This window comes from Lepidochelys olivacea (assembly GCF_965140295.1).
Source record: "Lepidochelys olivacea isolate rLepOli2 genome assembly, chromosome: 6".
Classification (NCBI taxonomy): Eukaryota; Metazoa; Chordata; order Testudines; family Cheloniidae; genus Lepidochelys; species Lepidochelys olivacea.
Window position 1 is genome coordinate 98,019,777 of NC_140416.1, and position 12,645 is coordinate 98,032,421.

Below are 12,645 nucleotides of genomic sequence, written 5' to 3' on the forward strand. Positions count from 1 at the left end.
TTACAAAAAGACACAAAAACAGGAATATCCATTCCATTCAGCACAGCTTATTTTCTCAGCCATTTAAACAAACAGAATCTAACGCATATCTAGCTAGATTCTTAGAACTTAGTAAGTATTCCATTCCTTTCTGTTCCCAGCAAATTTATCACACACACAGACAGACAGAGACTTTGTTTCTCCCTCCCTCCAGCTTTTGAAAGTATCTTGTCTCCTCATTGGTCATTTTGGTCAGGTGCCAGTGAGGTTATCCTAGCTTCTTAACCCTTTATAGGTGAAAGGGTTTTTCCTCTGGCAGGAGGGATTTTAAAGGTGTTTATCCTTCCCTTTATATTTAAGACACTGTCCGTGACATTTGTTGTGTGCAGTGTTGTTGTAGCCATGATGGTCCCAGGATATGTCACACACAAAGTGGGTGAGAGAATATCTTTTACTGGACCAACTTCTGTTGGTGGAAGGGACAAGTTTATGAGCTTCACAGAGCTCTTTTTCAAGTCTGAAGAGGGAAATAAGAGCATTCAAACTAATAAAAAGTGATGTAGGACAGACCGTTAAGCATAAGGGGTTCACACATGTTGTAGGACTTAAATGCAATGGACAATTAACACTTCTGCAGTCATGACAATGGAGGGTCAGTAGGTAGCTGGGTGTGTTACAAGTTGTCCTAATGAACCGTAAAGTCAGAATGTCTGAGAAGTCTATCCTTTTTAGTGTCCAGAAGAGTTACGAATTTAAGTTCCCGGGCTCATCTTTTTGAAGGTTTTGTGCAGTTTTTCTTAAAGGACAAGGACTGAGAGGTCAGATATGGAGTGATTGTTTTGCAAAAAGTGTTCACTCACAGATGATAGGTTTTGTTTTTTCTCTTTTCCACGTGAACAACTGAAAGCCTCATAACCATGCCTTTATCACTGTTCACCCTCACTATTTTAACTACCTTTTCTATAGCCACCCAAGTTCCACATCACCATACTTCAAGTCCTCCACAAAACAGCTCCAGTCTACCATGCAGACCATATTTGTTTATTCCCTCCAAGTTCACTACACGCACACCTGCTTCAAAACACAAGCATCTTATCTTTGTTGGTGCAGAAGCCTGCTCTCTCCATCGCCTGACAATTGGAATAGCTTTCCTAGGTCTTGATGCCTCATGGGCTATTTTCAAATCAGATGATACATTATTTCTTCCTTCGTCTCTTAATTTCTCTAATTTTTAAATTGTACTTTGTAACCATTTAACTCCAACATATTTATTAGAATGATAGTTTGTACAAGGTACTATGCAAAAATGTCTTATGTGTAGTGCTACATTTCTCAGGGCTGATTTTTAAAAAAGTTATTTAAAAATACAGTATTTCTACCAATAACCCAAACTTGTCCAAGTATTGCATGAATTATGAATTGAAGTGTTTTAATAATTTCATGTACATTATCAACCTGCATATCCCACAAGATGTAACACCAGTTTAAAATACAACATTCACGATTCAAAATAATGGGTCTCGCCAACAGTTCAAAACGTAAGATAACCTGTCAGACTATCAGCACAAGTGGACACCACTTTGGGCAAAAGACGTGTACTCCCATTTCAAAGTGTATTCACGCAATTTATACAGAGAAATACCTGCTCTCCCTGTAAAAGCCAGTTACACTTTATAAACATAAGCAGAGTCCTCTACCCACCATTCTAATCTCCTCATTGCAACTACAGACTTCATTTCTTCCTCTGAGGCCAGAACTCACCTGTTACCCAAGGACAAGAGTGAGGTGAGGATCTGAGAGCAGCCTTCAACTAACTGCCTTAAGTGGGGTTCCAAAGAGGACGGAGCTAGGCTGTTCTCAGTGGTGGCAGATGACAGAACAAGGAGTAATGGTCTCAAGTTGCAGTGGGGGAGATCTAGGGTGGATATTAGGAAAAACTATTTCAGGAGGAGGGTGGTGAAGCACTGGAATGGGTTACCAAGGGAGGTGGTGGAATCTCCATCCTCAGAGGTTTTAAAGCCCCTGGCTTGACAAAGCCCTGGCTGGGATGATTTAGTTGGGGCTGGTCCTGCTTTGAGCAGGCGGTTGGACTAGGCGACCTCCTGAGGTCTCTTCCAACCCCAGTCTTCTATGATTCTGTAACCACAAGCGTGAAGGTGCAGTGGGGTGGGGGCTGCTCGTGTACTTCTGCATAGCTCTAGCACTACAAACACACGCGCAACCGTAGCTCTTCAGGAACCAACGGCTCATACACCCCGGGAAAACAACAGCGACAGCGCATGCAGGCAGGACCCCCGCCCCACCCCATCCCACGACGGCGCGCGCGCGCAGGACACCCCGACCCCACGACAGCGCGCGGGCGAAGCGCCTCCTCCCCCTTCGCTCATTCATTCCCTCTGCCCGCTCCGCCCCACGAGCAGTTCCCCTCCCCGCTGCACCTGCCGGCCCCAGGCGCCACACCCCCAGGAGAGGCCGCGCTGGTGGCCACCAGCTTCCCGTCCCCTCCGCCCGCCCCATGCCGACCCGACTCGGCCGCGCACCGTTGGCGATGAGCTTGGCCGAGAGCTGCTTGACGAGCTCGGGGATCCGCTCCCATTGGCACTCGGAGCGGCACCGCTCGATCTCCGTCTCCAGCCGCGAGCCCGCCTTCTTCGTGGCCATGGCCGGAGTCCCCGGGGGGCGGCGGCGGCGGCACGGGCGCTTCCTCGGCGGCGGCAGCGGCTGCAGGGAGGGAGGGGGAACGTGAGGGCTGCGCGACCCGAGCGCAGGGCGCCGAACGCCTGGAGCAGCGCCCCCTGGCGGGCCGCCGCGGCACTGCAGGGGAGGTGGGCGGTGTCAGGCCGCTCGCCTCCCTTAGCGGGCTGCGGGGCGGTGAAAGCGGCGGGTGGACAGAGAGCGTTAGAGCCCACCCCGGCCGCGCTGTGCTGCACGAGCTCCCGCGCCTGCCCCCGGGGCCAGGGAGGCGGCAGCTGGCCGTTGGGGGTCGGGCGCTAAACGTGTCTTTGCACCAGAGCCCCCTCCCCTGTCAGTCCGGCCCGCGCCGCGGCTAACGCCTCTTCCTGCCGCCCACCGCAGAGCGAAGCTGAGCCTTTGCAGGGCTCCGCCCCTCAGTGGGCGAGCCCGCCCCTGTCCTCAGGGCCCCCTTTTCCCCCGTGCAACGCGCGCACGAGCCTGTCCTGCTCCACACCGTCCCCCGCCGAACGCGCGGGAGGCGGACGTTGCCCAGGCTGAGGTGTCTCCCCCCACCCCGTGCAGGGGCACGAAGCGGCCCTGCTCTCGTTACAGCTGCGGTGGAAGAGGACCTGGAAGGGCGGAGCGCGCCCCTGGGGGTAGGAGGCAGCAGCCGTAGAGAGACGAGTTGGGGAGCGGGGCAGCTTTGGAGAGGAGCCAGCGGGCCGGGGATTCGCTTAGCGGCCAGCCCCGCGCCGGGAGCAGGAGGAGGAGGCCGATCAGCGGTCGGAGAGAAGGGGTCTAAGAACTGAGGGAGGCCAAGAACCAAAGTGAAGTGCCCGAAGGGGGGCGGGGGAGATGAGGTTAGGAATGCTTCAGCTGATCAAGTGGAAAAGGGGTTGGTCTTGAAATTATGGATTACTGCGGGAAGAAGGGCTAAGAATAGACAAGGCAGCCAATAATTTATGAGTTAGAGGAATGAGTCTTGGAATTATGTAAATTGGTGGAGGAGTCTGAAATATAAGGGGCAAGACTTCTACATCTTTCCTAGTCCTTGAACTAAAGTCAGAACAAGGTATTTACTTTTTTTGGTTTTTTAAATAAATTTTAAAACAAGATTACACTTTGAAACTATGACAGGTTTCAGAGTAACAGCCGTGTTAGTCTGTATTCGCAAAAAGAAAAGGAGTACTTGTGGCACCTTAGAGACTAACCAATTTATTTGAGCATGAGCTTTCGTGAGCTACAGCTCACTTCATTGGATGCATATTGTGGAAAGTGTAGATCTTTTTATATACACACAAAGCATGAAAAAATACCTCCTCCCACCCCACTCTCCTGCTGCTAATAGCTTATCTAAAGTGATCACTCTCCTTACAATGTGTATGATAATCAAGTTGGGCCATTTCCAGCACAAATCCAGGTTTTCTCACACACACACACACACACCCCCTGGGGCCCAACTTGATTATCATACACATTGTAAGGAGAGTGATCACTTTAGATAAACTATTAGCAGCAGGAGAGTGGGGTGGGAGGAGGTATTTTTTCATACTTTGTGTGTATATAAAAAGATCTACACTTTCCACAGTATGCATCCAATGAAGTGAGCTGTAGCTCACGAAAGCGTATGCTCAAATAAATTGGTTAGTCTCTTAAGGTGCCACAAGTACTCCTTTTCTTTTTACTTTGAAACTAAACATCAAAACAGGTTGTTTTGTGTGTCAAAACATTCAAAACAAAATCAATTCACTCAAAACTATTAGACAATTTTGAGAATAGTATGTCAACCTGAAACTGCTTTTTTCTTTTTGGCAAATAATTTGTTCCAAACACACACATTGACAGCTGAGTTTTTAAAAAATGGCCACTGTCAGGTGACTCCCTTTTTAGGGTGCTCAACGTGGACATCCAGGCCTCATTTTCAGAGGTGCAGAATACCTCTAGCCCTTAATTAAGTCAAGAGTTGTGAGTGCTCAGCCTTCTGAAAAATGAGAGCAAAGTCTGTGAACCCATAAATGGAGTTATCTAAACACAGTTGCTACTTCTGAAAATTTGATCTAAAGTGATTTTCCAGAGGTGACACAGGAAGTCTGTGGAAGAGCTGGAAATCACACACAGATCTTTTGAGCCCCAGTACAATGCCTTAGGCCTCCCTGTGGCCAATGCAAAGTGAATCGGTAATCTCAGTCCAATTTCACATAAATGCATCCATAACAGAAAAACACCACCACCATGGTCAAGAGTAACCTCCATTTAGTCTCAGCAGAAAAAACAAGGACTGAATGTGCCAGAAACCCCATTCTCCTCCCACTCTGCCATTCTCTTCCCCCCACAACAAAGCTAAGGCCCATTAACAATACAGTTGGGAGTTTATAATGAGACAAAGCATGATCTAATTGTAATGCACTGAGCACAGGACCTGAAGCCAGGCACTCCAGAACTTTAATCCTTGCTCTGTCAATGAGGCATTGTGTGGCCTTGGGCAAGTTATTTAACTCTTCTGTGGCTCAGGCTACAGCTACACTACAGCCAGGATCAATACTCTGAGTTCGATCCACCGGCGGTAGATTTAGTGGGTCTAGTGAAGATCTGCCAAATTGACAGCAGGTCGTTCTCCACTTGACCCCTGTACTCTACCCCTGACGAGGAGAGTAAGGTAAGGTAAGTTCCCTCCACCCCCGCGGTAACTCAACCTAAGGTACATCGACTCCAGCTATATTATTCACGTAGCTGCAGTTGTATAGTGTAGGTCGACTTACCGCGGTAGTGTAGACATAGCCCCAGTTTTTTTCTCTGTATAAAGGAAGTAATACCTAAGTACTGCATGGGGTTTGTGAGAATTAGTCAACATTTGTCTTTGGATTTGAAGATGTAAACTGCAATACAGGTGCTATTATTATAGCTGCCACTGCATTTGTTAGAAGACTTGTGGTTAGAAGACTTCAATCTCTGAACTTGTCAAGATCACCAGACTCAGGATTAAATTTATCTAGCAATTAAATTAATCAAAATTTGAGACAATTCTATATTTGCTACATGGCTGCTGTGCTTATGGAAGAACAGCCTTTCCCATTCTCCAAACCCCTTAAATTGTGATTTTCAACCTCTAGAAGAATTGCACAACCATCAGTCTCTCCCTGGGAGCTGTTGTACAATTAGGACTGTTAAATGTGAACATGATAGAGCTACACCCATCACTAGAAAAGGGCTGGATACATGAGGGAATTTCTTTAATATTTTGTCTACAGTGTATGTGTGTCACTAATGCAAATCTCATCTCCAAGCAGATTCATGCACAAGAGAAATAAATTGCAGTGTTTTACCTTTTGAAGGAATTGGGGAAAGTTGACATCTCCACTTTGGAGCAGGGTAGTATGTTAAAAGTGACAACACCATAATAGAGGCTCAAATTAAATGTATACCCCCAATTAAAAAGAATAAGATAATCAAAAAATGCCACCATGACTAAACAGAGTAAAAGAACCGGTTAAAGACAAAAAGGCATCATTTAAAAATTGGAATTCAAATCCTACTGAGGAAAATGGAAAGGAGCATAAACTCTGGCAAGTGAAGTATAAAAGTATAATTAGGCAGGCCAAAAAAGAATGTGAAGAGCAACTAGCAAAAGACTCAAAAACTGACAGCAACAACATTTTTAAGTACATGAGAAGCAGGAAGCCTGCCATACAATTAATAGGGCTACTGGACGACCAAGGTGCTAAAGGAGCACTCAAGAAAGATGAGGCTATTGCAGAGAAGCAAAATGAATTCTTTGCATCGGTCTTCACTGCAGAGAATGTGAGGGAGATTCCCATGTCTGAGCCATTCCTTTTAGGTGACAAATCTGAGGAACTGTCCCACATTGAGGTGTCAATAGAGGTGGTTTTGGAACAAATAGATAAATAATAGTAAGTCACCAGAACCAGATGGTATTCACCCAAGAGTTCTGAAGGAACTCAAATATGAAATTGCAGAACGACTAAGTGTGGTATGTAACCTATCACTTAAATAAGCTTCTGTTCTAGATGATTGGAGGATAATTAAGGTGACACCAATTTTTTAGAAACTCTCCAAAGGCAATCCTGGCAAGTACGGGCCAGTAAGCCTAACTTTAGTTCCAGGAAATTGTTTGAAACTATAGTAAAGAACAGAATTATCAGACACTTTGATGAACACAGTTTGTTGGGGAAAAGTCAACACAGCTTTTGTAAAAGGAAGTCATGCCGCACCAATCTGTTTGAATTCTTTGGTGGTGGCAGGAGTGTCAACAAGCATGTGAACAAAAATGATCCAGTGGATATAGTAAACTTGGACTTTCAGAAAGCCTTTGATAAGGTTCCTCATGGGATAAGAGCGAAAGTCCTCCCCTGGATCAGTAACTGATTAAAAGACAGGAAACAAACTGTAGTCAGTTTTTAGAATGGAGAGAAATAAATAGCAGTGTCCCCCAGGGATCTGTACTGGGATCAGCAATGTTTAACATATTTATAAATGGTCTGGGAAAAGGGGTAAACAGTCAAATGGCAAAGTTTGCAGATGATACAAAATTACGCAAGATAGTTAAATCCAAAACAGACTGCAAAGAGCTACAGAGGGATCTCACAAAACTGGGTGACTGGGCAACAAAATGGCAGATTAAATTCAATGTTGATAAACACAAAGTAATGCACATTGGAAAACATCATCCCAACTATACATACAAAATGATGGGGTCTAAATTAGCTGTTACCACACAAGAAAGATTTTTGAGACATTGTGGCTAGTTCTCTGAAAATATCTGCTCAATGTGCAGCAGGAGTCAAAAAAGCTAGCACTGTTAGGAACCATTAGAAAAGGGGTGGATAATAAGACAGACAATATCATAATGTCACTGTATAAATCAATGGTGATCCTAGGCCTCTGACTGACAGATGCTGGGACTGGACGATAGGGATGGATCACTTGATAACGGCCTGTTCTGTTAATTCTCTTTGAATTTCTGTCTCTCTCTGCCTCAAGATGCAAAATGAAGTGTGACAGAGAGGCGGAAAGATGGATAAAACACAATCAAAGCATAGAGGAAATGATGGAGTATGACTCTTTTTGGTGTAATGTCAAGAGCCCAGAACTATTTACACTGACCTTAGAATGGTGCATAGCTGGAGATATAATTAGCAGAATAATTAAAATAGGAATCAGGAGTAGAGGGGTAGTAAGAGGGATAATTTTAAACATTTTATTGATCTAGCCACAAAGAAAGTTGAAAATTAACATGTTAACATTCCAAAAGAATTTGTTGTTCATAGGTTTATGAAAATCATTAGGCATTTTCTGACTTTTTTCTAGTAACATTTTATTAGCATTGCTTCACCAAAAACTATTCTTGTCAAGAGAATTGCCATAAAAATATTTACATGACAGATTAGTAAAAATGTATTAGCCCAGCAGAACCCACTTAATGAAGTTAAACTTCTAAAAAAAGGAGTGAAAATACTTCAAAATGCATTGAAACTTTGGAATATTTACTGCATCATAAACAGAATTTCACTATAATTAAAATCACTATAAGTGGATTCCACTGTAGATGACCCATATCCATCAAAAATGTTTGTATCTGGAGCTTATTAGCTTACAAAATATTATTGTAAGGAGGAGGGCTGATCCAGGATATGCTTTGCCATCTGCATGGTCCTATTTGCTTTTTGTTGTTCTGGAAAAAAAATGTATTTGATATCTAGAAGTAACCTATTTAGTATGTTATCACTGAAGTGCATGCTCGCACACTTAGTTCTTCTCTTAACTAGGAAAAAAAGATGTGTTCTTGAGTTAGATAACTCACGGTAAAATTGTAGTGAAGACAAGCCAGTCTGTAGATTTCACATGAGTTAACAGGTCAAGTAAAGACCAGTCTTAGGCCAGGTCTACACTACACTATGAAAAATCCATACCCCTGAACAACGTAGTTATATTGATTTAACCCCCTGTGTAGACAGCACTATATCGACAGGAGAGCTGTATCCCATCAACATAACTGCCACCTCTTGGGGAGGTGGATTAACTGCCAGTGGGAGAAGCTCTCCCATCAATGTAGGAGCATTTTCACTTATGCCCTAGAGTGGCACAGCTGTATTGATGCAGCTGTACCGATGCAGTGTTTTAAGTGTAGACCTACCCTTAGTTAATTTGATTTCATACACTTTTTCTTAATGAAGACAAGGCCATAGTTGAGGGCCCATTGTTTATTTTATTAATGGATGAAAGCAACAATCACATAACAGCTGGACATTAAACAATATTAAATATTACTGATCACTGTCAATGCTGGAAGACTCATCCATCATTAAACTATATACATACACACACAAAAAAAGCTGAGAGAAAATGGCCTTATGCCAAGCCATAAAGGCAAGCAAACTTGGGCTGAGAATTTGAGAAGCAAGTTTTAGATCTGAGGGCTCTCCTCTGAAAATGCCCTGCAAACATGCACCTCATTTTGTTTTGTTTTTTGGAGGATGGTTGAATAGAACAATTAGGATACATATAAGATTATATCTTAACTAAGTGGCGATCAATGAACAGTGTGCTTCTGTGATTTATTTAAGGATGCCAGTGATGCAGAATCATCACTCAACTAACTTGTTATATAACTCGCCCTCCTCCAAAACCTGTGGTCAATATTCAAACCAAAATACTCCCATTGTCCAGTATAATCCTATGAAATAAATAAAATGTGTGTTCGAGTTGCTGTGAATTTAGAACAACAAAAATACAGTGATAATCTGTTTTGGTACCTTAATGAACTTAACAAAACAAACACCTAAGAGAATAAAGTACATTTTCCTCAGTGAACTCCATTAGATTTTTTATTATGGAAAATAAAACTGGTGGTAAAATCTAAATACACCCAAGTTAATATAGACAGTGTTCTCAAATTCTACACAAAAACTTTGCTATTTTAGATTTTTCTATAAAGATGCCAGAAATTCTGACAGTCTGTACTGTACGTTGGAAATTATTAGAAACATTCTCTTTCTAAAGGCCATTTGGATAATAAATAGCTCAAATTGGAACAGGGGCTTTGCAAAACCATGAGAGACTGATGGGTTGATGCTGGGATCTGTTTTCTGGCTACTCAGGCCAGCAGATAGCATACACATTTTAGGTGGTGGGGGAGGCACATAACCTCAACAATGTAGTGTTCTCTCTGTATTCCAGAAACAATGTAAATGAGCTCAAAAGCATGTTTTATCAAGTCAGTTTTTGCTGAAGGCAGCTCACTGATATACAGGGCCTTGAGAGGGCATGCTGCAAACCAGGAAGGTCCCTGCCAAAAGTCTCAAATCCCATTTATGTAAATGGACATTAATACATAATGACAAGTTTACAAATTAGCTCTCTTATTTTAGTTCAGGTACAGCTGACAAGTGTTTCATCTTCAAAGTATATCTTCTTTCTGCAGCTGCAAATTCAAAATACTGATTCTTAAAGTTGCCCCCCCCCGAGCCCCTTTGCAGTTGCTGTAACATTCTTCACAGAAAAAAATCTGAGGGTAAGCATAAAACTAGAGAATGCAACATGAAAGAGCAGCTCTATTTTATGTTCATTTACAATTACTAAAGTGGAGATAAGAATTGGTGAGGTGGTACATCAGTAACGGCTAAACTATTATGCTTTTCCCAGCACAAATCCTGCCCGTAACCAGTTCCTTACCTTCCACTCTATGTCAAATTTCTGCTAATATCTGCCACTTAGTCAAAAATTAGGTACAATCATTTTAAAAGCTGTTTTGTGGCCAGCCAGAACTTCTGAAGTGCTGAATAGCTCCTTTACTGTGAAGGCCCTCATCCCACACTCATTATATGCAGGCAAAAGTCTCACTAAGTCAAAGTAATTTTTCTAGTAAGCATGGTACAGAATGTTGACGTGTGATCCAGGGATGTTCTGGGCACCCTCAACTCCTACTGCAGCCAGTATATTTTCTGTAAACTAAGTAAAGCTGATATAGAAATTACTGAAAGAAACATATGATGCCACAACGCCATTTTTACAGTCAGGTTTTTTAGAGTCAAAATACAGTTTAAAGGAAATTTAGATCATAGTGAGAGTTAGCAGAACAATATAATCAAGACTTTGGCAATGTGCATACTATATTAAAAGAGCCAGACCCTTGAAGATAGTAATGATGAGCACAGTTCAGATAAACCAGAAGTGAAATGAACTGTAATGAAGTACTTCAGAATTCAAGATTTTGTACTTAGACAAGTTTATTTTTTAAAGGTAAAACAAACACATCTGTGAACATACACACAATTATGTAAATGTAAGCCCTTAGTGCTTTTTTAAAGTTAAATTCACAAACAAAACACTTCAAAGAAATCTAAAAAGCAAGACAGCACATTCCTACACAATCGATGTTCAACTCTGTTGTTGCTGTCAAGTTGATACAACTCATTCAGTACTTGCCTAATACAGGAAAAACAAACTTCAAGACTTGGAAAAGAAGGCATGTCTTTACAACTTTTAGACAAGTATCCGTTGATTTCTTACAATTCTCAATAAATAATCCATAGTATAAACCCCCTTGATTTGTATATTTCATCTTTAATGAATGGCTGTAATAAAGCATTTAAGAGAAATTAACATTGCTTAGCATATATACAGCAACAGAAGGAAAACAGACTGACATTTTTCTGTCGTAATAATTCGAAAGGAACCAAAGTTCCACATTACAGAATAAGTTAACACTTTTAAATTCTAGCCCAGCTAGAATTAAACAAGCCCAACAAGGTACTGTTTACTATCATTAACTAAATGTTTGCATATAAACGGTATAATATTACACAAAGGGATAATATTTGAGTAAAAGATATTATAATATATTAAATTTTGTAATGTGACCTAAAAATATCTAAATCCCCTTTGATAATCACTAAAATAATAATTTTTAAAATGGCATCCTGTTAGGTTAGAATATAAAAGAAAGTGAACTTTAATCGTCAAAGTAACTTTTACTCATTCCCCAGAATGTCTTATGTTCTTAAAAAAAAATCTTCACAGATCTAGAGAGATAACATACAAATGAAATACAAGTCACACACTAGTAAGTGACCTCACCATAGACTGAGTAAATGGGCTAAACAACTAAAGTCCTTGCAAAAGGAGATAAAGATTTTCTTGAATTTGAACTACAATTAACATTTACAAAAAAACTTTCCTCCTCTTCAAAATGTAAAATATCTGCTCACAATAGAATCCTCAATCTGTAGGTTCTAGCTCACCAGATACTTCTGCTGCATGACTTACCTTTCCCATACCAATTCTCTGATATGCTTAAAAAATGTGCACCTCTTTTAACAGCTAGCTATAGCTCATGTAAGTAGGAAGCACAGCTCAGATGTTGAGAAAGTAAAACTCATTAGAAATAGGTCCCAATAAATGAAAAATATTATTAGCTCTTTAACGACTGCCAGATAATCCAGTAAATCTCAACTACAGCATATACTCTTTAATATTCTGTTTCAAGTGGGACCTTACCCGCTGTATTCATGTCATTTTTCTTAAACTGGAGAAGCAGACACAAAAGACAATCAGACTGAGATCCTTTTCATAGCCAACCATACCAAATGGGAACAAGACTGTACTAATGCTTAGGCTACAACTATGATCAGTTAATAAAAAGCATACATTAAAAGTCAACCCATAGTTTCGGCCCAATATTTGTCCTACAGTATCTTAAGCTTGTCATAATATGGTTGGAAATGCCCTTGAGATTCTAAATATATATATTATATATATAAAAATATAAAATACACCTTCTTCAAGACATTTAGAAAAACCCAAATAGCCATTATTACTAATGGGCCAATAAAAATGTTTCAGATTCTCCTATCTTTGCAGACACTGCTAACTCTATAGCAGTTAAATACTATTCCAGAGCTATAGTCACATCATCAACAGTTTTGCTGCACTATCAAAGAACAAAATAAAAAGAGCCATCTATTTCAACACCAAAAA

At 41.4% G+C, this 12,645-nt stretch overlaps 1 protein-coding gene and 1 long non-coding RNA gene across 6 annotated transcripts in view; one reads left to right on the forward strand and one right to left on the reverse strand.

Moving 5' to 3' along the window:
• The window catches only part of TTC7B (tetratricopeptide repeat domain 7B), a 314,696-nt gene extending 311,969 nt beyond the window's left edge, over window positions 1-2,727 (reverse strand). For all 4 annotated transcript variants that reach the window (XM_084630296.1, XM_084630295.1, XM_084630298.1 and 1 more), the window contains exon 1: window positions 2,520-2,727. In XM_084630296.1, the coding sequence (XP_084486422.1) occupies window positions 2,520-2,640 (121 nt within the window). In that variant the 5' untranslated portion in view covers window positions 2,641-2,727. The remainder of the gene's footprint in view (window positions 1-2,519) is intronic.
• A 389-nt stretch (window positions 2,728-3,116) lies between these two features.
• Window positions 3,117-12,645, forward strand: part of LOC311521750 — a 55,502-nt gene continuing 45,973 nt past the window's right edge. Inside the window, exon 1 of one of the 2 annotated variants that reach the window (XR_014711960.1) lies at window positions 3,117-3,308. This is a non-coding gene — a long non-coding RNA (uncharacterized lncRNA). The remainder of the gene's footprint in view (window positions 3,309-12,645) is intronic. The other variant, XR_014711961.1, reaches the window with a different exon arrangement.